The following is a 27,424-nucleotide window of genomic DNA, read 5'->3' on the forward strand; positions in this document are numbered from 1 at the left end:
GAGATTTCAGAGCTTGGGGAAGAAAAAAAACTTTCAATTATATGTATAAGAAGAAAAGAATGACTGTTGCGCAACGAGTTTCAACATAAAAAGAGGATTATAATTTGAAATTCATATTTTATCCCTCTATTATTAAATTGTTTTTAAATTTTTCGTTAGCTGTAGACAGAATATTAACGCTAGGGACCAAACTCGTCACTTTGCTCATAACTGAGGGACTAAACTCAGAAACGGTCATAACTTAAGAACTGAGTCGAAATTTGACTATAACTCAGGAACTTAATATGCAATTTACTCTATTTTTAATAATTAATTATTTTACAGAGTATTGATATCCTTAAACAAATAATAATAATAATAATAATAATAATAATAATAATAAAGTTAATATATATACATTTGTTGAGTACTACTAATTCTATTACAATATGGTATCTGTCTATACGCCATTTTTGGGACCTTCTAATTGAGAGAATCACAAATACGTCATTGAAGTACAAACTACTTTGCAATGTATATACATATTAATCAGTTTTATACCCAAATATTAAAATCATAATCATGTAAAATTATTAAAATACAAAATACAAAATTTATCAATAAAAAAATTTAAAATATTATATTAATCCAACGAAATTATACTTGTGATTTGTGAAAGTCCTATATTTTGAAAAAAATATCCAAATTGATGAATACCAAACATTAATTATTAGAGATTTAGAGTTAATTTCATTTTTTGTCCTAAATTTATTGGTGATAGTTTATTTTTTGGTCCTTTTTTATTAGAAAATCAACATTTGGTCATAATATTATTGTTGCATGATCATTTTTGTCATCGGTCAACATTTGGTTCTTCTTTTTTTTCTTGTGAAAGATATCACCATCAAGAAAATCCTCTTACGGGGTAGTAGTTTGGGTGGCCTATACACTGTGCCTATTCCAAGTTCCTCTCCTTCTGCGTTTCTCTCCGCTCGTGCTTTCGCTTCGGTTTGGCATGATCGTTTGGGTCATCATCATCCGTGTGTCCTTAGTCAAATTCTTCAGTCTTGTCCGGTTAGTGGCTCTAGTCGTACTATTCATTGTAACTCCAGTTTATGTTCATCGTGTCAATTGGGAAATTCTGCATGTTTCCCTTTAGCACGTGTTGAGTCTAATAGCATAGACACATTGTTGTTGAAACAGGTTTAGCTCTTTTGAGTCGTGCTTCTGTTCCCTCTAAGTTTTGGAATTATGCATTTGAGACGGCGATTTATTTAATTAACAAGATGTTATCTACTGTGTTAAATAATTCAAGTCCTCATCTCATGTTGCATAAATCCACTCCGTCCTATTATTTTCTTTGTGTCTTTGGTTGTCTATGTTATCCTTACCTACATCCATATAATCGTCACAAAATGTATTACAGATATTCTCATTGTGTCTTTCTTGGCTATTCTGAGTCATTTAGGGAGTATATGTGCATGAACCTTCAGACTAATAAGATATATATATATATATATATATATATATATATATATATATATATATATATATATATATATATATATATATATATATATATATATATATATATATGCAGACACGTTTGGTTTGATGAAAGTATATTTCCTTTCAGTAAGCCAGTTTTGCAGGCACCACCCGTTCAGGCAACTCAACCATGGGCTGAATCCGTTCTCATTCCGGCTTCATCCTCCATTCTAGTTCAACCCACTCGACCTGAAGCAGTTCCAGCCAACAACGATCCCAGCCAGCCAGAACCGGTCCAGGACGAGTCCTCGGCGCACAACGAAGCAGCCCTTACCCAGCGTCGTCGTGGCCGACTGAGAGGGCGATCATCACGGCCCACGATTCGAACCCACTCCATGGCTACTTGGAGTCACGGTGAAGGTCCCATTTTGGCTCTATCTGCTCAGGTTTGCCCCACTGAACCTACTTGTTATACACATGTTGTCAAACATGATGAGTGGCGCAAGGCAATGGATGAAGAGTTTAATGCGCTTCTTCAGAATGAAACTTGGTATCTTGTTCCATCACAGTCTGATATGAATATTATTGGGTGCAAATGAGTTTTTCGCACAAAAAAAAAAAATCGATGGGTCAATCGAACGGTACAAAGCAAGGTTAGTAGCTAAAGGATTTAATCAAGTACTTGGTCATGATTTTTTTGACACCTTCAGTCCAGTGGTCAAACTCACTACTATCAGGTTACTTCTATCTTTGGTTATATCTTCTGGTTGGATTATTAAGCAGTTTGATGTGCACAATGCTTTTTTTAATGAGAAGCTATCTGAGACTGTTTATATGAAGCAACCACCAGGATATATTGATAAACAGTTTCCTAATCATGTTTGTCTCTTAAAACGTTCTCTATACGGATTCAAACAAGCTCCCAGAGCTTGGTTTAATCGCTTACATACCTTTTTGATGGCAGCAGGTTTTAAAGCTTCAAAAACATATGTATCCTTGTTTTACTACTCACAAGGTTCAGGTTTAATTTATGTTCCTGTCTATGTTGATGACATTCTTGTAATGGGCAATGATCATAGTCTCATCAGTACTCTTCTAACTGCACTATCATCTACATTCAAGATTAGGGATCTTGGTGAACCTGGTTTCTTTCCTGGGATTGAAATCATTAAGTGTAAGGATGTAATTTTGCTCTCTCAACAAAGATACATGACAGATATCTTAAAACGGGCTGGCATGACAGACTGTAAGCCTTTAGCCACCCCCATATCTGTTTCAAAACCCACCGTCTTCAATAATGATTTATATGATGATGCCACATAGTATAGGAGTTTGGCTGGTGCTTTACAATATCTTACCGTTACTCGCCCAGATATGTTCTTTGCAGTAAACCAACTGTGTCAGCACATGCATGCACCTACAATCTATCATTGGGAGCACTTGAAACGCGTTCTAAGGTATGTAAAGGGAACTATCACATCTGGTCAGCGAATTAGGCAATCACTATCTAGAGAATTACATGTTTTCTCAGATTCTGATTGGGCCGACTGTCCTGAGCGTCGTAATTCAACTAGTGGGTATGCTGTTTTTCTTGGTTCTAATCTTATATCATGGGTCTGTAAGAAACAACGAATTGTTACTAGATCATCTACCGAAGCCGAATATAAAGCTTTAGCAGATGTCTATGCTGAGGTAATTTGGACTCTCTCACTCCTACGAGAAATTGGTATAACTAACGTGCCCACTCCCAAGCTATGGTGTGATAATCTTGGAGCTACATATGTGTGTGCAAAATCTTATTTTTCATGCTCGAACCAAGCATATAGAAATTGATTATCATTTTGTTAGAGACAGATTTGCAAATGGAGATATACAGGTTAACTTTATTTCAACCAAGTATCAATTGGCTGATATCTTTACAAAGGCTCTACCTAGTCCTCGGTTTTCTTTTCTTAGAGACAAGCTACAAGTCACCAGTGTACCTTGTGCTTGAGGGGGAGTATTATGACCCTATGTATTTGAGTTAGATTATGATTATCTATCCTAGTCTCCCTAAGACTTCCTCCTTAATTATATATATACCTGTAATATGTATAATTGTAATCATATTATTCAATACAATTCATTCAGTTCTCATCCGCTGAAGTCTAAAGAGTTCAAGAGTTAAAGACTTAAAGCTCACTCACAAGGCAAGACAAGACCTAACGTCACTATGTGTTGGTTCAAAATCCCTTGGAAACCAACATTTAAGTACTCAGAGAGTGCTCTCAGCCCATAACGGATATGCAGGGACCCTAGTCTAATCTGTTTAGTTTGCATGGATCATTTTTTACCAAAATTTTTAACAAATTCCATGTTTATCCTATAATCATTCATGGAATTTTACATTCAAGTGATTCATGCAATGTCATATCCAATGGATTAGTAATTGTTTTATCATAACAAATTCCAAAAGTACAGGGGTAAACTTAACTGAAGTTCAATGTGAACAAAATCCCACAATATACAGACTCCGAAGTACTTGACCTATAAACTTGTCCACCATAAAATCAGGCTAAGACATCATATTCAGATTCAATCTTATTAGACTACAGAGTTTAAAAAACAATGACTTCAAATCCAAAGCTTTAATAACAAACAGATCTAATAACAAAATTATAACTTTAAAATTCCGAATAGCAATAATAAACCAACTTATCTACACACTCATTTCAAACACAGTCACATCCTGTTGGACTTAAAATAGTCTTCTGTGATTGTAAATGATTAGTCCTGTATAGGTCAAAGAATCTATGAGGTCCCTATAATATAGTGTTTTGTTCAATTTAGTCATTTTACCTTAAATTTATTCAATTTAGTTCCTGTACTTTTAAAAGTGAAACAATTAAAGACAATAGCTTATATATATGTATTTATTTTGGACATATTAATATGTAATATATTGATTGAAGCATGTGCTCCATCTCAACTAAAAGCCTAAGCTGATAGTTGGATATGGACCGATAAACCATAGTCGCGGATATATGCTCACACGCTCCCTCACGTGTACGGTGGATTCCGATAAACCATAGTTGCTTACGAGTGGCGTTGAGATTCGAACCCAGATACCAAACTGAAGCATGTGCTCCATCTCAACTAAAAGCCTAAGCTGATAGTTGGATACACATTAATGGATATATGCTCACAGGTGGTAAAAAATAATTAATTTTAATTATAAAATAATATATGAGTTGACATATAAGTATGATGACGTGACAGATATAATGTTAGCGTCACATCAACTATTGTTCTTAATTGTTTCACTTTTAAACGTACATGCACTAAATTGAATAAAATTATGATAGAAAGATTAAATTGAACAAAATACTACTGGTATAATATATGGACCTCATAGATACTTTGAATTTGGGTATATTATAGTAATTGTGAAACACGGAGCAATATGAAAAGCTGACGAAACAAAAACAAAACTACCAAACGGTCCCTTAAAATTGAGTGACTTCCATTTTCATTTTTCACGCAACCGATACCGATCGATCACTCCTCCCTTGGCAATTCGCATCCCTCAGATCTCTCTCTTCTCCTCCAATCCTTCCCAGTAAACCTTTTTTGACTTCCCAAGAATCCCAATTCTCCGAAATCATGGACACACCAACGCCCACTGATCTGGGTCTCTTACAGGGGGCGATGCTGCTAGTCAAAGCCTCACCTCCGACGTGGCACTCCGCCATTCTCAGCAACATCATCATCTTCGTTCTGGGCATGCCAATTATAGTCCCAGGTTTGTCGCTTTCAGGCATTGGAGCTGCTTTCTTGCTCGGAGTTCTCACTTGGCGCGCTTTTGGACCCTCTGGCTTTCTTCTCGTCGCAACGTATTTCGTAATTGTAAGCTCAAAATCAAATCTTTTTCCGCCCTTCTTCTCTGTGGATGGGTTTTAAGGAGTGGTTTCAATATTGTAAAATCACTATTGTCAAATCAACTTGTATAGAATTAAAATGAATAATACTTTATTGTCAAATGAGCATGTATTAGAATTAAAATGATTTTTTAGTGTTGCTTCAATGAACTTATTTTATGTATAAAATGAAATTCAATTGTAGATATCATATAAATATGTATATTGTGAAATGAATTTGTAATATAGTTAAAATAATATTTTAGTGTTATTCTTTTTGTTTTCTCCTTGTTTATAGTTCTATTGCTTTGCCTTAAGCAATAGCATATGGAAAGGATTTTATTATTGTTGGAGGTAACCTTTATTTATTGCTAAATGTGTGTTGTCATTATCCATTATGATACCGATCTTTGAATTTGAGGGAAATTTAGATGTTTATGGAACGGTATGAGGAAGAATGTGTAAGCTATTTGGAGGATTGTGTTTGTGTTTACTTGTATCTAGGAATGTGGCTTGACTAATCTAAGTTTATCAGGGCACAGCAGCGACCAAAGTGAAAATGGCGCAGAAGGAAGCTCAGGGCGTTGCAGAGAAGAGGAAAGGAAGGAGAGGCCCGGGAAGTGTGATTGGTTCCAGTGCAGCTGGTTGTGTTTTTGCTTTCTTGAGAATTAATGGGGTTGGTGGAGATGCGTTTTCCCAGTTATGGGACCTTGGATTTGTAGCGAGTTTCTGCACTAAGTTGAGTGATACTGTTGCAAGTGAGATAGGGAAGGCATATGGTAAAACAACGTCAGTACTGCCTGTATACCCTTCGGAACATTTATATACCAGTTGTTTCGTATTAAATTATGTATGTATATACTCTGTATTTGAGATGGGAGAATCACTCTCACATTACTAAATCATTGCAGGTACCTCATCACAACATTCAAGGTAGTTCCTAGGGGAACAGAAGGGGCTGTGAGTGTTGAAGGAACTTTTGCTGGACTTTTAGCTTCAATTCTCCTTGCTTTTGTTGGATGTATAATGGGTCAGGTATGGCTTATGATCGGACTTCACTTCCATATTTTCTTGATTCCTAATGGAAACCCTAAAGATTTTGTTCAATGATTTTGGTCACAGTAAGTGAACATTTTGGGGAACGTATTTAGGTTATAGAATGGGGAAAAAGGGAAACGCTTGATTTAGTAGATTCGTTGGGATGCAAGTTAGGGCAACGATGTATAGCCTTTTTTCCTAACGAGGGCCAGATATATTTCAAACTCTGACTGGAAAGTTTGTTTCGCAGATAAATAGACCTGAAGCAGCTATATGTGTGGTGGCCTCCCAGATAGCCAACTTCGGTGAAAGCCTAATTGGTGCCACGGTTCAGGAGAAAGAAGGATTTCGATGGGTAAGTCATCAATTTGTTGCCACCTTTTTCATGCAAATTAAATATGTGGAAGTACATATATAATGGCATTTGTGCATCTCTATACATACAAATAAATGCATGCTAGTCTCACATCGTCAATTAAGCTTGACTGCATTCTATCCTTTGGTTTTCAGCTCAACAATGATGCTGTGAATATAATTAACATATCCATGGGCAGCATTCTTGCAGTCCTATTGCAACAAGTAGTGCTTCAAAGCTGGCTGGCTTAATCATTAGATTAGTCATTCTGATTTTGGAGCAATTTCCTGGAAAACGAGTACGAATTTTAGACTGATGGAAACACAACAACTCTGCTAAGACGGAATAGGTATCTACTATACCTTCAGAATTGAAAGATTATGATCTGTTCTACTATACTATACTGCATGGCGTTTGTGAAATCTCGGATGTAGCAAATTTTAACACATGGCTATCTCCTTTTTTTTTTTGAAAGAGGAGGCCGGTTTTGTCGATTTGATAAGAGAAGTTACACTTTTTGATACACAGGGAACATTCTTTCTCGTTAAATACTTAACCATTTGATAAGAGAAGTTACAGTTTTTGATACACAGGTTTTCTTGAACATTCTTTCTCATTTATACTTGTAAAATTCATAAAAGCTTTGTTGAATGTATTTTATTTTAAGCCCAACGCATCAAGAATGCATTTTTCTGCATGTATCTTATGGTACAGAGAATTTATTATTCAGTCCAGCCATCTGGATGTATAATGAAAAAGGAGATTGAGGTGACCTGAGGAACCACCTTGATTTGAACAATCTGATGTTTTAACATGGTACTGCTCTGATGTAGCCTTATGCATTGTTTGCCCGCACGAGTTTAACTCAATGATTCAGTAGGTAGTATTTAAAAGAAGAGACCAACATTTGAACCTGGGCGGTGGCAGTGAGGGGATTATGTCCAAAGTGGACAAATTCCTTGTGTACACTGGCATTTGACCCTGTTTGTTGAGTCATTGAGTCATCGTAATTTACATTTTCTTAAATGTTTTGTCGGGAAGATTGACTTAACACTTGGAACTAGGAAACATCTTATTGTACTGTCATGTGGATTGTGGAATGTCCTACTTAACTAGATTGGGGGACCTCAATAATTGTGCCCTATATGTGGTTTACAAAGAGAATGTGTCAATTCTTTTCAAGTAACTTATCTTATAAACCAAACTTGTAAAGAAAAAGTTAAGCAACAAGATAATTCAAATATATTTTGAGGTTTAATTTGGTAGACAATGTTATTCTCGTGACTTAAAAGATATGAAGTAAATAAAGTAAGTCTAGAATTAGCTCAATCAATAAGATTTCATTAATTAATTCATAATTAAAATTTTTAATGTAAAAGTAATTAATTAAAAAATTATAATATTTGTCACATATCACATTATTTTGTACTCGAACAAAGAGCAACACTATTTTGCACTCGGAACAGAAATTGTGTATGTGCTATCTAAAGTTAAAAAAAGATACAAATAATACCTCTTTTAAAGGAACTCCTAAAACATTTTGGAAAATTCTTATTTCTTCCAAACAAAAAAAAAAAAAAATGTTTCAATTTAACCAAAGAGGCATAATAATGCTCATAATATTAATTTTTATACTACATTTCAAAAATCAAATCACAGCTCAATTCATTACAATTACAGCAAAACCCAGAAACAACCCAAATCAAATTACATAAAAAAAAAAAAAAAAAAAAAAAAAAAAAAAAAAAAAAAAAAAGAAAAAACATATAAAGCATTTTTACAATCTGCCTTTTCATGACAAAAATCAATGCCCCATTTTTTCTACAGGAGAGCTTGATGTTTAATCCCCCTTTTTTTGTGTGAATGTGTGATTTATAATCAAAAGCCACCAAGAAACCAACAAATAAAGGAATAGGGATTTCCCCAAATCTGCCTTGACTCCCATATTAATATAGTAAGCTAGAAAAACATGTTTCAATTAGACCTCACTGCAAACATCATCATCCAGATACAAGCTTTACAACAATACATAGAATGTTAAGGAGCATAAGAGGAACTCTCAAGTACTGGGTTGCATAAATAAGACCAAGAATCTGGCCTTTGAATGAATTTCGCTTAACCCCTGAATATTCCTGGAAGCTCCAACCTCTAGGAGCAAGGAAACGATCTTCGTTTAATATTGCAAATGCATTTGCAATAAGCAGACAGCCCTCTAGCAGTGTCCATAAACCCATTTCCTGCATTTTGTATTAAGTTTAGTGTCCATAAACCTCATTGTATTAATGGCTTTAAAACTGGATTTCAATTATGAGAATGTTGCTTTTCTAAACAGTTCAAGAATAATTACCCTTTTAATATAATTGCAGTAGAAGATTTATTTGTTTATCTATAATACTACTTTACATTAGAAAAGTCATTTTTTTCTTCTTTTAAACCAATCAAAAGCATCTCTTCAAACAATATGTCATATTGAGAGAATCAGATATGGTCATTCTTAAAATGTGTTGAAATGTAAAGATGTTTTCAAATCTGCAAATAAAAGTCGAAAAGGAAGTGATTAAAGTGAACTTTGACCAAATGCAGTAGTGAACAAGCCCAACTGTTCTTGTGGATAGCCATTTTGGAGATGATTTATCAGTTTCCAAATAGACAAAAAGCCTAAAACCCTTCAACATACAGGGAGAATATTGCTATTGTTGCACTCCTATTTCTCTAATGAAAACATATTTGGGACTATAATTATTCCCCAAGCAAATCCCATTTTAGATCGCTCAAAGTACCCAAGAGATTCATGTAATGTCGTATCAAATGGTTAGTAGCTTTAATATTACAAATTCAAGTACAGGGATAAACTTAAATGAAGTTCAATGTAAACAAAATCTCTTTAAGTTCAATGTAAACAAAACCTCACAATATACAGACTCTGAAGTACTTTGACTTATAGACTTGTCCAACAGGAAATAAAACTTTTCAGGCTAAGACATCAGATTCAGATTCAAACTTATTAGGCTATACAAGAGTTAGAAAAAGCAATGGCTTCAAATCCAAAGCTTTAATAACAAACAGATCTAATAACCAAATCATGACTTAAAATTCCAAATAGCAGTAATAAACCAAAAGATCTACACTCATTTCAAACACAATCATATTCACAATCATAGCAGTGAAATTTATACCAAAATCATCAGTTTAAGAGCCTATCAACTCGAAAAAAAAAATCCAAAATAGAAAAAAACAATTGAACGAACAAATACGAAGTGAACTGAGCTAAGCCAAAGCGGAATGGAATAAACACGGCAAAACAAACATCCGAACTAATTAGCAAAGAAACTCACCGATTAAAATAAGCGGAATGAGAGACTGATGTTTGACTATTGGATCTGGAAATTGAGAAATGTACCGACGAAGAAATCAGATTTGAAGAGAAAGGAGTAAGAAATGGAGGCGGCTCCTCTATTTTGGTGGCGGGGAGAGAGTACAAGTGGAGAAGGGGCGGGGAAAATAGCATTATAAGTTTATAACATTAAAAGACGAATTTTATTTAAAGGTTGAAATCTCGAAATGCCCATTGATTTTTTTATTACTTTTCTGAAAAAAAAAATCAAATATATACCCGAATTTTAACATCAGAAATTAATTAGGCCTCTAAATTTTTAAAAATTATAATTAAGCACATCAACTTGTCATTTTAACGATACTCCAACTACATTCAAAGAAAAAATCGGTGACCGACAACCAACGAACGAACATCCCCCATTAAAGTTCTTTGAGTCTAAGCAAATAAATTTTTCCACACAGTTACCTATCAGAACAACCATCCTCTCTGACACAAACCCAATATGCAAATTATTTCCTTTGAGCCAAAACTCCGATGTCGTAAAATTAGTCTACTCTGAAGTATCATTTTTCAAGATTCGGTTTATAACTACTAATTTTTTCTCAAACGACCAATGTCCATCGTCCATTACCCAAGAGATATCTACTTTGTGAAAAAAAAAATTAATAGTTATACTATAATTCCTTAATATACACGCCCCCTCTTAAATTTTCAAGTGACAATTAATGTATCTCGTTCCACCAACGCACCTTCCTTCTCCTCACGGCTCACACATAGTAAGCCTGCAGGCCGCATCGACCACCTTGATTGAAGTGCTCGAACTAGCAACCATACTAAAAGAAGAAATAGGAAAAATGAACTTGTTACTAGAGGTGACATTTTGGATTTTGGATTCATTTTTTTCGATTTTGAAAAAAAAAATTGGTTTCAAAATTTAGTTCAGGTTAGTTTCGTTTTAGTTCTTATGCACATAATTATTTATTCATTTTCATTAATAATTAAAATTTTAAAATCTAAATAACAAGTCAACAATGCATATTTCAAATTGATCAATCTAAAGTAACTATAAATCGAACCGATCTCTTCACCTGTGCCTAGTATTTGGCATTAGACTGCAACGTCGTAGACTCTACGACTCATAGAGAAAAATTGAGAACAAAGAACAATTGTGAAATTTTGGGTTAGGAAATTGAGAATTTAATATATATTTGAACCAAAATTATTCAGTTTATAGAATATAGAACTGGTCGATTTTTAATAATAAACCAAAATCGAACCGTTCGATTCGGTTTTGGTTTGGCTCAGCTCGACTTAGATAACTTGAACCGAAATGTCACCCCTACTTGCCACCATACTAAAACAAGTGATTGCTTGTGAAAACCTGATTAGATTAGTGTTGGCTCAATGACCAACGCACTTGATATGTGATTCACTGTAATTGTATTGAAAATCGTTATAGTGAATTCTCTAATGGACAATAAGAGAAGAGTGGAGTTGAAGGATTACATCATCTTCAAATGACTATAAAATTACTTGTCTCGTTTACTTTATTTTCACCATATCTAATCTCTCTTTCACTTGCATTAATTTCTTGAAAAATCATTGTCAGTTGCACAAACTTTTGTTTAAATACTTGACTATATAGTTTAAGTGGTTAACATCATTTTAATGTAAGTGTTAAAAACTTAAATTTACTTGGTTGAAAAATCTCTAACTTTCTTTTAAAACTTAGAAAAATTTGAAAAAAATATTTACATATCTCTCTATATACTTTTTTCCTCCTTTAAATCGGGACCAACATAATACAAAGGTCATTTTTAGCTTCAAATCTTAGCTTAAGGACATGTATCTAACTTTTCCAAGTCGAACTGTAAAATTATAATTTTCCTCTTTCATTTTTGAAGACTTGTCACTTTTGGTCTATTGACTATTATTTATTATTAATATTCGGTCTTCAACTATTAATTTTGTTACATTTGGTGCACAAGTATACTTTTATTGTCACATTTGATTTTACAGACCAAATCTCCAACAACTATTGCCAAAAAAATGTAAATATTCTCTCATCAGAAGCGGGATTACTTCAAGAAAAAAATATCCATTCAAATTTAAGCACAATATAATTTACTTCAAAAATTTACATTTTACAGTAAGTGAATTATTATCTTTGTAGCAACGCTAGATGAGAGAGAATTTACATTTTACTATAAGTGATTGCCAGAGATTTACCTAGTAGGATCAAATGTGGCAAGAGAATCATATTTTGTACTAAGTTAAGGACCAAATGTGAGAAGTTAATAATAGTTAAAGTACCAAAAGTGAACATAGCTATTTCAAAATTGTTTTATATTTAGTCTAGAATGACGGAATAAGTAAATGATATCATCACATCACATGTAAAAGAATGGAATAGAATAAAATTAGTGTAGTTCTCGAGTAATTTATAATTACTTTATCATAATTAAATAATTTTATTATGAATTATGAATGATATGATTACATAAATAAATTTGTATATAACATTTTGAATTTTTTATTCTCGAACATTTTGTCAATTATAACAATATACTCAAAAGGGATAAAAGTAAATTTAATTTTTATTTCTCATGCAATGTAATACAGGTATGAGTTATAATATCACTTTTTCGGAGTTAAAGTAGTGCGGGTCTCTCCACACAGCCAAAAACTATCCAAGAATCCAACACAGAATTGCAAAATAAATATTATTCCCGTACTTCATAATAGATTGAATTACAGTCTCACATACTGGTATAAGATAACATCATACAAGAATGCGGTATAAGTTTCTCATGTGACAAGGGGGCACTGCTGACCATTATAAATTCACAAGAAATACCAACGAATAAATAGCCGAGTAGAGGCACTCTAGTCACTCTTAAAATGCTAAAGCAACAGAAATGAATTCAAGTGTAGCTAAGCATAGATAGTAAGTAACTAGAGCTAAGTAGCTAACGCACAAACCCACCCACCCGTGTTTAACAATCTCTAAAGCTTAATTATGCAGATGTTTTCCTGTTCGGTTCAAAGACGTACTTGATCAGTGATTCCTTGATTGATAGCAACTCAGGGAACTCTTTCTTCAGCTTTGATGCGTCCATCTCATTGTTACTTCGAGGTGCAACTATCACCTTCGCCTGCTCTTCCAGAGTGAAGTTGGCGTATTTGAATTCTGGATCTATGTACTTCTTGTACATTTCCAGAATTTCATTGTGACTGACAACCCCAGGGTTTGTGAAATTCCATATGCCCTTGAGGTTACGCTTTGCCATCTCTATGGAAATGGGAAGAAGCTCGTCCAATATGGTCATACTGTTGGGGATATTGACCACCTTGTTGTAGCGAGTGATTTTGGTGATGAAATTGCGAGGGTTGCTAAGGTCTGATGATATCGGCATGCGAACTCTGAGTGTGCAAACATTGTCATATTCTTTCAGGAGCTCTTCAACCTGGTTGAAGGAAATAACAATTTAATGAATACATATACCGGGTTATAGTGGCTGAAGAAAATACGGAGAAAGAGAGCTTACCATGGCCTTGGTCTTTGAATAGAAAGAACCTGTGAAGTTAGGTTTGTCTTCCTCTTTGTATCCAATTCCAGAACCTTCTGGATGTGCAGCATCATATTCAAATATACAGCCAGTGGCAAAATTCACCATCAGGATACCGTTCTCTCTACACACATCTGCCAAAGTAAGAGTACCAGCAACATTGGCGCGGATTGTTTCAGTCTTATGGCTTTCACACCAATCAACATTGGGTCTACCAGTGACACCTGCAGCATTAAGGACATGAGTGGGCTTAATAGACTGAATGTCAGCCAAAAGCAGTGAACGATCCTCTAGACGCCCCTTTCCATACTCATAAGGAATCCCTTGTTTCTCGCATAACTTGCCGAGGAGACCACCAATCCACCCGGTTCTACCATAAATCAAAAACTTGTAAGGTGGTTTTTGAGCTGGGTTCTTTTTGGGAATCGGAACCACCATCTGGCTCTGATTTGACTTTGCAGTGAATTGAGAAGATTCAGAATCACAGTTCTCGGGACCATCAAAATGTCTTTCTACCCCGCCAGGCATCATTAGCATTCTAGGATGAGGAAGCAAAGCACCAGAGACATCCCCCCACCAATCAGGGTTATTGGTATACCATTCTATTGTCTTTTTCAAACCCTCAGTCCATGCGGTCCGCTCTGACCATCCTATGTTCTTCAACTTCTGATCATCAAGGAAGTATCTCTGGTCATTGAACGGCCTGTTTTCCACAAACTCAATGCTTGTTTTTGGATCCATATTAAAAAGTTGGCATATATCCTTAGCAACATCAATCACTCTCCTTTCCTTCTTTGTTCCAATGTTGTAAACATGACCAACCTCTCCCCTGTGAAGAACAACCTCAAAGGCCTCAGCAACATCTTCACAGTAAAGATAACTTCGGACATTAGAACCATCTCCATGGATGGGAAGAGTTTTCCCCCTCATTGCTAAAAGGATGAACTTTGGGATTAGCTTTTCAGGGAACTGGTTGGGACCATACACATTATTTCCTCGAGTGGTTATCACAGGCAACCCATATGACCTACCATAAGCCATAACAAGCATTTCAGCCCCAGCTTTTGTGGCTGAATAGGGGTTTGTGGGAAGGAGTTGTGAGGCCTCATGATTTCCCACAACAGCATCCTCATCAGTCTCCCCATAGACCTCATCTGTGCTGACATGGATGAACCTTCTGATCTGGCCTGTAACCTTGCAAGCCTCCAATAGTACATGAGTACCGTAGATGTTGTTCTTGGTGAACTCAAAGCTGTTACCAAAGGAGTTGTCCACATGAGTCTGAGCAGCAAAGTGCATTATTGTGTCTATATTCTCAGTGATCAGGAGGTAGTTAACCAGATCAGCACTGCCAATGTCCCCCTTAACAAACTTGAAGTTGGGGGAAGAGCGAGATGGAGTGAGGTTCTTGAGATTCGAACAGTAGTCAAGCTTATCGAGGACAACAATCTTGTAATCCGGATAGCTCCGGACAAGTCGATTTGCAACATGAGATGCAATAAATCCGGCAGCACCGGTAATCAGGATATTCTTCGGGGTGTACGTTGCCATCTTAACAGAGATCTAGAAGAAAAAAACAAATTTCAAATATAGAATCAGATTCTAAAGTAGCACAGTAAAACTAAACACAAATAATAGCACAACTTCAGAATTAGCAGCAAGTCCCCAATACAACAGAGTAGCACAAAAAAATCAATTTCCCAGCTCGATTTACAGGTAGCACCGCATCAACTAGACAGTATAGAGAGCCATTTCACACAAAATAAGCAAGATCAAACCAAACAATTGAAATACAATAAAAGCTATTACCACATCAGGCAATTAATTAAGCAACAGAAGTTCCGATTATATAACACTTGGAAAAGCAAAATCTCTAACAGTAACTTATCAAACACTTTTGCAGGTGATCTTTTCTGGATCAGGGCATAAATCACAACAAAACATGCAGCACCAACTTCAAACCCAACAAATCTCAACCAAATACCACCAGATCCGCCATGATTACCAGAAAAACGAAACTAACTCATACCTATAACTCATCAGCAATTCAGAATTTCAAATATACATGAACCACAGACGCAGTCACACTAAAAACGTTTACGAATAAACAGCCATCATGCTAGATCTAAACGGCACGAAGCAATGCTAGTAAATATGCACAGTTTGCACCAGATCGATTAAGAAATGCCCAAATCAGGAAATGAATTGGGAAAACATCGAAATTGAAAGAGATAGGATCACTTACTTCCTATTGTGCAATCCGGATCAGAATCACTCCGTAGTAGATAGATAAGATAAGAGGGGGAAAAAAAAGTGAAAAATTAAATTCCGAGTAGGAGAAAAATTCAGACAAAGGTGTTATAGAGGAAGACTAGGGAGAGACGACGGGGGCGTGATGCGAGGACAGTCAAGCAAACTTCTATGGGTATTTATACATACACGCCCAAGTGCCTAACGCTCTTCGCATCCAAAATTCATGCAAATCGAATAATTTCAATTGTTTGGTTGTCATTAGTCATTACACTCCAAAAAGCCAAAACGCATGAAAGCATATAATGTACCATTTCAATGAAGTTTTAACTTTGATTCCTATTGAGAGTGACTTATCGGCCTTTTTGTGTGAGTCGATTTTTTATGGGCAATTTATGTTGATTTTTTGATTGTGATTTTTTATCAATTAGGATCACAATGCGAGATAATAGTAAATTATATTGTAGACTATAAATAAATATTCATTTTTAATAAGAGAAATTACTATTTTGGTTTTTCAATTATTTTCTAACTGTCAATGTAATTCCTAATTTTCAATTTCAACTAATTTGATCATCGAATTGTTTAAAATTTCGCCAATTAAACCCTTCGAGGATCAAATTGAAGAAATTCTATAAATTACCATTTTGGTCCCTCATAAGTGTTTAATTGATGAAATTTTAAATAATTCGATGATCAAATTAGTTGAAATTGAAAACTATAGACTACATTGACAGTTGAAAAACAATTGAGAGACCAAAATGGTGATTTTCTCTTTTTAATATATTGAAAGTACAATATTTGTATACTGAAAGTTCATTATTTGGTAGTATACCAAATAATGAACCTTCAGCACACAAATAATGTACCTTCAAAAAATAAACATTCAATATATTAAAAAATCTTATAATCTTATATCAGTGATCCACCTTATCCATGATTCATGATATAATGATTGTGAGATTACCTATTACACATTATCTTATAATAACTGCTGATTTTTCTCGTTATGAAAAAAGTGACTTAATAGCAACGCATTTAATATTTTAATTTTTATATTGATTTTATTTTATTTTGATTCATGTCATTAAATATGATGTTTCTTTCCCTTTGAGTAATTAAAAAGGTAAGCTATATGGAGTACCATACAAATATGGTATGGATTTTCTAGATTCGAATGATGATACCATTCAGATCTACACTCGGTTCCATTAAGCAATAAACCATTTAAAAATATTTATGATAATATAAAAAGGGGATAGGAATGACGAAGAACAAGTAACTAATATCCTAAGATGAACGTGAATCGCGATACTAATAAAAAGTTGAAGTAAAATGAGGGCTAGCAGTTTCCTAGGTAACAATATCAATTAAACAATTAATAACGAAATAGTTGTGCTTAATTTTTTTGTTATTATTAATCTGTTATCATTCGATTGACAAATTAAACCATGGACAATAATTCACACCATGTGCATTATTAATAAATAGGGACCCTCGGATGAGACAGTCTTATATATTTTTATCCGTACAATCGGTCGGGTCAATATGAAAATGTAATATTTAATTATTTATATTAGAAAATGTAATACTAATGAGTAATAAAGTATTTATTACTTATAAGTATAATTAATATTTAAAATATTCTCTCGACTATAGCAAAATTCACAAATTAGTTATCGACTATCAAGTTTAGCAAATTAAATCTTTATTCAATAAGGTCCTCAACTATTCAATTCTTACTCAATAAAGTCCTCAAATATTCAATTCTTATTCAATAAGATCCTCAACAAATGCTTGATTTGTGAATTATTGAGTAAGAATTGAATATTTGAAGACTTAATTGGTAAAATTGATAGTTGATGACTAATTTGTGAATTATGACATAGTTAAGTGACCAGTTTAGATATTTACTCTTATAAGTATTATTACATTTTTATTTTGACCCGACCCTTCTAACGGATACTCCCGCACAAGTTTTTGATATTAATAAATGTTCATTCTTATATACTTTTTAAGTACTATATTAAAAATGAACATTCAAAAAATAAATATGTAATATACTAAAATTTAACTTTTAATATATTAAAATTTAACATGTATATCAGTGCTCTACGATATAATAATTACTTTTTGATCTCGGCCTATTTCTTTTTTTATCTATAAAATTATCCTTGTCCATGAAATATTCTATCATTTTTAAAAGTGAGCTCCGCGAGTTTCACATCATTACATTTGTAATTTTCTCACCATTTTCTTTACACATTTGCAGTTCCAAACTTTTAAAAGTGAGTTTCACTTTTCCATTCTCATAATTTTAACTCACTTTTAACACAAAATAATAATACAATCATAATTTTTTTAAAAGAAAAACAAATACATAGCGACAATTTAAAAATTAAAAATATTTGTTTTAACATTTCAGCTTGCAAGGTTTCTCCTTTTGGGATGCGGGCAGCCTAATGTGCTTGGAATTGGGTCTAATTGATTTGATTGATAAAGCGCATGCGTCAATTTTTGGTGAATTTGATCATTTTATTAGCGGATTGATCCAATTTAATTGTTAAAGAAAATGTTCGGTTAATAAGTTTTTTATTCAGCGAAATTGCTATTAAAATTGTCAAAAATTAAATCATTATTTCCAATAGCGTTTAATTTCAATGGACTTTTTTCAACTTTCAATTTTTCCCTTTTCACTTTTCCATCTGGCTTACTTTCAATTTTTCCCAATCTATTATTATCTTATATCTTTAGGATGCTCACATTTCTTCTCATATCTCGTACAATACTATAATTAATTTCTCTTTTAGTATACTTTCTCTTGTAGTCCTAGTACCCCACCATTAAGGTTCGATCATGTGACCTTACATAAAAAAACCCACAAAAGTATCAAACGAGCACAATATGCTTATTTAACTTAATCTAAAATTATCTATAAACTTGATGGCCTCATTTTTGGCTTGCAAATGTTCTAATCACTAATATGTATATTAAAAAAATAAAAGTAGAAATGATATAAGAACATAGAATGCGCTAAACAAAACACACAAGACTATTTAATGAAATATGTTGCTTAAGATCTTCAAATAGTTACGTCGATATATTATTATAATCAATATTGACTTGTCTCTATCACTAAAAAATTAATTTTACCAATCTTATCTTATATGGAGTATATTTTAAAGACAAAATATGTAATTAACCTTATATGGAAAATTAACATCTTGTGACATTTTGGTTTCCAAATATATATACATATATTCTCAAAATGATATTATTTGAAGGAAAAAAGAAACTTATTTCCCTTTCCAAATTCCAAGTCAAACAAAAAGGCTGTCAACCTAAATGGAAAACTAATTACAGCTCAAAAGTTTTCCGTGTCGAAATGGCAATATAGTGCGCTTCGTAGAAGATCGCGCGGCTTAAAAGAAGGTCATCATCACGCGGGTTTCTTTACACTGTTACACGTGTTCGCATGTTATTGGATAGTACATCAGTTGTATTTTACAAATAGCCTACTTAATAAATTTTTGGTTTCGTGGAAGTAACCCCATACTTTTTGTAAATTAAAACAGCCTATCCGTGAAAAATATTAAATATATATTCAGAATCAGTGTCCTTTGTGATAAACTGATAAGTTTTAATTACCGAAATGACCAGGACTATGTGGTCTAATGGTATTCGGGTTGGACTTTCATTTGGAAGATTGTGATTTCGAGCCTCAGTGGAGGCGTTATTGGCTCTTTGTGTTTCAGTAGGTTGAGAAAGTATATGAACAGATACTACATTGTAATAGAGCTAGTAGCATTCAAAAAAAAAAAATAATAATTACCGAAATGATTCATTAACTATAACAAAATTATCAATTTGGTCATTGACTATTTTTTTAACCAATTAAGTCTTTCAATTTTAAAAATCTTAACCAATTTGGTCCTTCGTTTGTTTGATCGTTAGTCAACAGTTAACTTGGACCAAATTGGTAATTTCGCTATAGTCAAGGGACCATTTTGGTAATTAACTTTAGAGGTGGGCAATTCGATTTAGTTTTCTCGAATCGAATCGTACCAAACTGAACCGAACTAGTTTGATTCGGTAATATACCGAACAATCGAACGGTATTGGATTCTTGTATACCGAACGGTTAGATAAAAAACCGATTCGAACATATCCAAATTGTTCGGTAAAAAATTGAACTGAACCAAATACCGTTTGATTTTTTTAAAATATAATAATAAGAATAATAATAATAAATAAATAAATAAATAAAAAGTAAATCCAAGTCCCTTGCTACTTGTTATGCCGTTTAGCTCATATTCTCACGAGTATCTCTTGTAAATGTTTTATTTGATTTCTTTATGGTTTGTTATCAAAAGTTCTATATCATGTGTTATGGTGTTTACATAGTCCATATCCAAAGTCTAATATATAACAAAATAGCAATCCAAAGTTCAAATGGTATTCGGTTCGGTTTGGTTTTTACCGAACAATTCAGTTCGATTCGAGTTTTTATCAAACCGCTCGGTATACAAGAATCTATTACCGTTCGATTGTTCGCGCAGTATATTACTGAATCTAACTAGTTTGGTGCCGTTCGGTTCGAGAAAACTGAACCGAATTGCCCACCCTTAAAATTAATTACCAAAATGGTCCCTTGACTATAGCGAATTACCAATTTGGTCCCAAGTTAACGGTTGACTAACAGTCAAACAAACGGAGGACCAAATTGGTTAAGATTTTTAAAGTTGAGGGACTTAATTGGTCAAAAAAAAAATAGTCAAGGACCAAATTGATCATTTCGCTATAGTCAATGGACCATTTCGGTAATTAACTCAACTGATAATTATATTTAAATCTTTAATATTTAAAAATGAGGTAATTTTACTTTTAGGGTCTCGTTGAGAACTCAAAAAATGACTGTTGAAAATTATTTTATGAATTTTCCTGTGTTTGGTATTCAAATAAAAATATTCATTTTGGTAAGGAAAAAGAAAATCAAATTGATGAAAAATGTCTTCATATATTTTTAGTCGTAAGATATTTTCCAGATTCTTTATTTTCCCGGCTCTCACTTCTCTTTCATTTCTCTTCAAGTGAGTTTTCATATTACTATTATTATTACCACCACCCCACCACACCTCTTCTTCTTCTTTTCTTTCTGAAAATAAAGAAGTTAATTCATTAATCATATGCTGAAACGTTTACAATAAAGATCGATGGAATGGTCAAACATTCATTGCAGTCAGACATAGAAACAACTTCCGTAGCAAAGCTACAGAAAACTTGATTTGTAGACTGATTCCCAAATTTGAAGCTGAATTTTTTAGATGAACTTAAAGCTTCTTTAATGATTTGACCAAACGTACCCAATACTGACACTAGTTGAATAGTCTTGCACACCCTCTGAGTATTTATTTTCATTCTTTTATCCATTGACAATATCTCCATCGAACTGAACTGCATATCATAGTTCAGAGGAGTTTCTTTTTCATTATCATGTTTGTCACCCAAGATGAGATTCACATACGCCATGACCAGTTTTATCGTTTCACGATTTATGAAAAAGAACTCATTAAGTAAACGAAAGGAAGAAACTTGTCAAAACGAGAGGAATACAGAAGCTGCAAGCAAAATTAAAATAGTAAAACAAAGCAAAGGGAAACAACAGTGCGAAAGTAAAGAAGTAACGACCGATAGCAATTGGGATGGAGGAGAAAACGGTGAAGGTGGACGCTGTCTGCGGTGGAGATGGCAGCAGGAGAAGACGATCGGACGCCGCCTCCGATCCGCTTGCTTCGCGGAGGCGGCGGCCGTGTAGAGTAACAGGAGAGAAAGCAAGGATCGGCCACAAAATTAGGTTTTTGTAGGGAGTATGGGTTTTTCTTCTTCTTCTTATATTAAAAAATAATATGTTTATTTTCATGAAGATGAACAAAATAGAAAAAAAAAAAAAAACACTTTCTTAACTTTTAGTCAATTATAAAAATATAATTTCCTACATTCATCCAAACACTAAAAATTAAAATATTTTCTAAAAATAAGTTATTTTTTTAAAAATCATTTTTCAGATTTTCAAACGGACCCCTAGCTTCATGACTATTATGACATTGCCACATTTAGTCACTAACTTTTAATTTAGTCATATTCAATCTCATACTTTACTAATGTTACCACATTTGGTCCTTAATTACATTTTTTTTAATTAAATCAATGTTAATTTCTAAGAAATTTTGGTATTTTATAATTTTTGTTTTATCTTCTTGTTGAAACAAATGTTGATAAGTAATATAATAAACAATAATTTGATAGAAAATAACTTTTTTCTTTATTATATCCTTTATTATGTCATTTATGAGAATTTTTTTTTTTTTTGGGTAAGAATATAAAATTTAAACTGTCAAATTATCTCATAAATTAAACCAGTTCGATAAAAATTATAACAGATGATCAAATGTGACAATGTGAACAATGTCATGAGATTAAATATGATCAAATTAAAAATTGATGATTAAATGTGACAATGTTACAATAGTTGTAAAACTTAAAATATAATTTCTCTTTATAAATTTAATATTAAATATTTGTATTTTGTGATGATATCAAATATTACTATTTGACACTAAACTAATTCAACCCTTAGACTTTAACTACTACCTTACGATCATAATGCTTGTAATTTGTAGTTGTATAAAGTATACATTTTGATGTATATTATATTTAAAAATTATGTTAATGGCCAATTACCCTGTAGCGTGATGGCATCCGGATTATTCATCTAAGTAGATGGTCAAAGGTTTGAACCCCGGTGGTGGGGGTTTAGATTCTTGAAAATGTTTGAGAAAGTATAGAACAGATATTACATGATAAAGAATCAAGTATTTCAAAAAAAAAAAATTATGTTAATGTGTTATTTTTAAAAATAATTGTTGTGTCAACTTATAACTAACTCAACAAAATCGATTTATATTATACTCCGGTCCGTATATATTTTTCTTAAAGTAGATATTAAAACTGAATATAATTGCCAAAAGATACAAATGCTTAGCATTCAAAAAAAAAAAAAAAAATCTACAAAAGTTTAAAAATTATTATACATAATTTAATTGTTATAAAATATAAAATTTTGATGTTAAATTTTCAATACCTAAATATTTGTATATGATTATCACGAAACATAAATGTTTGATACTATAAAAAATTATGAGTTAATACCCAAAATAGTCCCTCGACTATGTCGTAATTACCAATTTGGTCCTCGACTATCATTCTTACCCAATTAAGTCCTCAACTATACAATTTTTATTCAATTTAGTCCTTTGTCAATTTGACTGTTTGTTGACTGTCAAAAGTGGAAATAAAATTGTAATTTTACAAGTTTTCTCCTTCCTCCTCATTTAGCAGCGCCAAACCATGTAGCAATAAGCTCCGGTTGGGTTCTAAACCTGTCAGTATCGAAGTAGTGGTTATGCATCGGATAGCCCATGAATTTGATTTCCAACGATTTTTTGACGATCGAAATCTGATCGGAGTGTATTGCTGCATGGTTTGGCGCTGCTAAATGGAGAGGAAGAAGAAATCTTGTAAAATTATAATTTTATCTCGACTTTTGACAGTCAACAAACATTCAAATTAATACAGAGGACTAAATTGGGTAAGAATTGTATAGTTGAGGACTAAATTGGGTAAGAATTGTATAGTTGAGGACTTAATTGAGTAAAAGTTACATAGTTGATGACTTAATTGGGTAAGAATGATAGTTGAGGACCAAATTGATAATTATGGCATAGTCGAGGGACCATTTTGGGTATTAACTCAAAAATTATCGTAGTTAACAACTTAACACGATACTATAAATAAATAAATAAATAAATAATAAAAATAAAAATAAAAACACTAGCTAGCGCTACTGCGGCCATAGTGGCATACCATGAAATGGATTGCGTTGAATTGGCAGGTAGGCAACGTGTGGTGGGTGGTGTGTTCATGCATGTGAGTTGACACCTCTAACACTACTTATCAATTTTATTTTATTTTTCTTTTAGCTCTATTGAATTATTATGGCCCTGTTTGGTAACATAATTAGTTTATCAGTAAATTTTAATTTATTTGATCATTATTAACTGTTTGACTTGGTTAAACAATCAATATAAGTGTATAATTAATTAGTTTTTGTAACAACTTATTATTGCTTCAAAATGTTAAAATTCAAAAAGCTGCCTTTTGATAAAGTTATTTTGCATGTAATTAACTAACAGATAATTTACCAAATATTTTTCTACAATCAACTAATACTATCAACTAGTCAAACCCACTAACTCAATCAACTAATTGATATTTACCAAACACCCCTATATTTTAGATCCTTTGAGATTCAACACTAAATTATTTTGCTTATGTTCTCATTCACTAGACGAATTCTGTGTGACCTCTTCCTTTCTTTTTTTTTTTTGTTTCCGCATTATCTTGATGGAATGGACACTTTTGGCTTCTTGTCACTTGATCAATAAATAATATGATAATAATAAGTGTACTCAAAAAATGTAAAATTTAGTAATATATTACGGAGTATGATTTTATTAGAAAAAAAAAAGAAAAAGAAAATAAACAAATAAAATGTAGCTCGTTTCGTTTGAATTAGCCTGGGGATGGACTAAGTGTCTAAGTCTACTACATTTTATACATAAATAAAAAGCCAAAAATATCATGTTTCCTGTACTCTTCCTCCCACTAAGGATACATGATACAAATAAATGGGCTCGAATTCAATTTTTTTCCTAACATTTTCAAATTAACATTCTAAATTTTTAATTTTAATAAATTAGCACAATTACACTAAAAAATACGAAGTATAAACTTATACATATTCAATTAATATATCTAAACCTCCATTTTTAAATTTCAACTAAAAATAATTAATATATTTACATTATAATAAAAATTTTTATTTTCACAATAATATTTTATTTTGTAATAAATTTATTTACAAAATTAATAAAAATGAGCTTACATATAAATTTCATATATATTTTTGTTACTTTTCACTTGTGAAACAAAGAATAGTGTTAAGTGGTTTCAAGCTTTTAGCTATCGGGCTAGCCTGGGCCATTAGGCTTATCGAATCTAATTTTTTATGGGGTTATTTTATTTTTTTTTTTTAACTTGATCCTAAATTTTTTTAAACTTATCATGTCAGTTCATCGGTTTCAAACTAAGATTGACATCTAAGAAATAAAAGGTAAATTGCACTAGGGCAAATTATATCATGCACCGCGGTGCATAATCAATTATGCACCGTGCGTCAGACACTACAGTGTGTCTAAACCAACACGGTCAAAACGAAGTCGTTTTATTTAATGAAAAGAAACAAAATCTTCGCAAAAAATAACTCTATTCTTTAGTTTCATTTTGTATACACTGCAGTTTCAGTTCAACACAACTACAGTTTCATTTCGATATAACTACAGTTTCATTCAATATTTATACACTCAAATATGTGAAAATGTTATTTAATTTAATTTTATATACATTATAATTTCATTAAAACACAACTACATGATCATTTGAATATAATTATAGCTTCATTGTACAATATACACTCAAATATGTGAAATGTTATTCAGTTTCATTTTATATATACTATAGTTTCATTTTACCACAACTACAGTATCATTTTGATATAACTGTAGTTTTATTTGATAATATAAAAATAAAACGTGAGTCAATGCCGATTTAGACACACTGTAATGTTTGACGCGCGATGCATAATCAATTATGCAACACGATATAACGACCCCAGCACTAGGCACGCAACACAATATTTTGAAATATATCATTCTTGTTCAAAACGCCAATTTTATTACCAGATAAAGTGGTATATTATTAAATCGTCCATTCGTCCAATGTTGTTCCATTTTAGCATTTTCCAACAAATTAAACTTCTCTTTAATTTAATTTGCTCGTCTTTTTTGATTCATTTGTGATATAACAACTTCACCTAACAACCTTTAATTAATTAACACAGTATAATTGTTTAAGATGGTTGGTTTTCTGTCTCAAAATCAACAATATAATGCATTTTAATATGTGATTAAAAGCTATATTGAATTTCAGACACTGGGGTACTAGGATTTTGTACTTGTGATTAGGCTAAGTGACTTGATAATATTGTATAAGTAAAATGGTTAGAACAATTATTGCTGCCTAAAGGCTTTTTGTTGTACTCAAATACTGAGCAAACACTTAAAAATAAATAAAATTACAAGTATGAAATAAGATTACAAATTTTAAATTACATGTATGTTAAATTTAAAAATGTATTGTTAGTCTTGGGGTCGGTGTTTCAACCTTTTGGAAACAATGAAAAAAAAAGAAGAAGAAGAAATTGACACATTTGCCCTTAATTATTATTACACTGGGACATTTTAGTCTTTATATCATTTCTTCCATTTTCATTCCTAATAATTATATTATTCTCTATCAAATAATGTAATTTGAATTCCTATTTTATTCTCACGTTATTCTTTTTCACTTATCTCAACCAAATGTGTTGTAATTGTTTGATGGATGACACATATGCATTATTTTGTCTAATTATATTCCTGAGCCAAGTTATATGAACTAATACACTTCCATTTTAAAGTAAATTAGTTGTTAATATTTGAGTCATTGCGTATACCCAACTATTATAGCCTCAATAAAAGTGATACACCATCCTCATCCCATATATTATCAGTTTAAAGGTGTTTGTCATAATTAAGAATAACTTGTTTTATTAACATATTTATTTTTATTTTATTATCAACTATAAAGATATCGTTACGTTCTCAATTTTCATAAAATAAACAGTGTTAGCCTATTTTTTAGAACTTTATTTAAATTTAGACAAAACGTATTAGTAGCCAAGACCTTATGGTCTAATGACACTCAGGTTGGACTCCTATATGGGAGGTTGTGAATTCAAGTCTCAGTGGAGACGTTATTAACTATAAACAGATACTAAATTTTAACAGAATCAGTAGCATTCAAAAAAAAAAAAAAAAAGGACAAACGTATTAGTAAAGGAATCAAAACTATCAATTTTCACAAAACGAATAATATGGTCTATTTGTTAGGGACTTTAGTCAATTTTAGACAAAAATATTAGCAAAAGAATTAAAACTATCTTTTTTTTTTTTTTTTTTTTTTTTGAAACACTCAATTCTTTACCATTATAGTATCTATTTTATACTTTCTCAAATTATTTCAGCCCAAAGAATCAATGCCCTACCACTGGGGTTCAATCCTATGACCACTCATTTGAAATGGTAACAAACGTGTCATCAACTACATAATAGTTGGCAAATCAAAAATTTATATTTTCACAAAATAAATAGTATTGATCTATTTCTTGAGTTTGGTTAATATAATATTCGACGAAAATATTAGCAAAAAAGAAAAATCAAAACTATGTATTTTGTAAATTAGAGTTGAGAACAAACGCAATCAGTGGCCCTTCAAAAAGAGCTAAACATATTTT

General features: G+C 32.3%; 2 protein-coding genes and 2 long non-coding RNA genes across 6 annotated transcripts; 1 reads left to right on the forward strand and 3 right to left on the reverse strand.

Moving 5' to 3' along the window:
• The first annotated feature begins 4,966 nt into the window (after positions 1-4,966).
• Positions 4,967-7,462, forward strand: LOC109150474 (protein VTE6, chloroplastic). Of its 2 annotated transcripts, none has more exons than XM_019298386.1 (6): positions 4,967-5,352; positions 5,899-6,152; positions 6,275-6,398; positions 6,652-6,756; positions 6,912-7,283; positions 7,347-7,462. In XM_019298386.1, the coding sequence occupies exons 1-5, from the start codon at positions 5,110-5,112 to the stop codon at positions 7,005-7,007; spliced, it is 822 nt and encodes a 273-aa protein (XP_019153931.1). In that variant the 5' UTR covers positions 4,967-5,109; the 3' UTR covers positions 7,008-7,283; positions 7,347-7,462. The 2 variants fall into 2 exon arrangements, with proteins under 2 accessions (XP_019153931.1, XP_019153932.1); XM_019298387.1 differs by having other exon boundaries at positions 6,912-7,263; positions 7,330-7,462.
• LOC109150479 lies at positions 7,227-26,687 on the reverse strand. The gene is made up of 3 exons (XR_002049146.1): positions 26,673-26,687; positions 18,814-18,819; positions 7,227-7,292 (listed from the first exon to the last, which is right to left on the reverse strand). It is a non-coding gene; the product is annotated as an uncharacterized LOC109150479 (long non-coding RNA).
• LOC109150478 lies at positions 8,661-10,263 on the reverse strand. Its single transcript, XR_002049145.1, has 2 exons — positions 10,092-10,263; positions 8,661-8,993 (listed from the first exon to the last, which is right to left on the reverse strand). It is a non-coding gene; the product is annotated as an uncharacterized LOC109150478 (long non-coding RNA).
• On the reverse strand, positions 12,800-16,186 carry LOC109150471 (trifunctional UDP-glucose 4,6-dehydratase/UDP-4-keto-6-deoxy-D-glucose 3,5-epimerase/UDP-4-keto-L-rhamnose-reductase RHM1). Of its 2 annotated transcripts, XM_019298379.1 has the most exons (3): positions 15,909-16,186; positions 13,642-15,227; positions 13,111-13,560 (listed from the first exon to the last, which is right to left on the reverse strand). In XM_019298379.1, the coding sequence occupies exons 2-3, from the start codon at positions 15,211-15,213 to the stop codon at positions 13,111-13,113; spliced, it is 2,022 nt and encodes a 673-aa protein (XP_019153924.1). In that variant the 5' UTR covers positions 15,214-15,227; positions 15,909-16,186. The 2 variants fall into 2 exon arrangements, with proteins under 2 accessions (XP_019153925.1, XP_019153924.1); XM_019298380.1 differs by lacking the exon at positions 15,909-16,186 and having other exon boundaries at positions 12,800-13,560; positions 13,642-15,213.
• Positions 26,688-27,424: the final 737 nt, after the last annotated feature.

This window comes from Ipomoea nil, unplaced genomic scaffold (assembly GCF_001879475.1).
Source record: "Ipomoea nil cultivar Tokyo-kokei standard unplaced genomic scaffold, Asagao_1.1 scaffold2279, whole genome shotgun sequence".
NCBI lineage: Eukaryota > Viridiplantae > Streptophyta > Magnoliopsida > Solanales > Convolvulaceae > Ipomoea > Ipomoea nil.

What these genes read in the sequence shown, in the direction of transcription:
- LOC109150471 (XM_019298380.1), bottom strand. Translation starts at nt 15,213, where the DNA reads ATGGCAACGTACACCCCGAAGAATATCCTGATTACCGGTGCTGCCGGA. An exon ending in ATTCAAAGACCAAGGCCATG is followed by an intron (nt 13,561 to 13,641) that starts GTAAGCTCTCTT and finishes TCCTTCAACCAG; the next exon opens with GTTGAAGAGCTCCTGAAAGA.
- LOC109150474 (XM_019298386.1), top strand. Translation starts at nt 5,110, where the DNA reads ATGGACACACCAACGCCCACTGATCTGGGTCTCTTACAGGGGGCGATG. An exon ending in TTGGATGTATAATGGGTCAG is followed by an intron (nt 6,399 to 6,651) that starts GTATGGCTTATG and finishes TTTGTTTCGCAG; the next exon opens with ATAAATAGACCTGAAGCAGC. An exon ending in AGAAAGAAGGATTTCGATGG is followed by an intron (nt 6,757 to 6,911) that starts GTAAGTCATCAA and finishes TTTGGTTTTCAG; the next exon opens with CTCAACAATGATGCTGTGAA.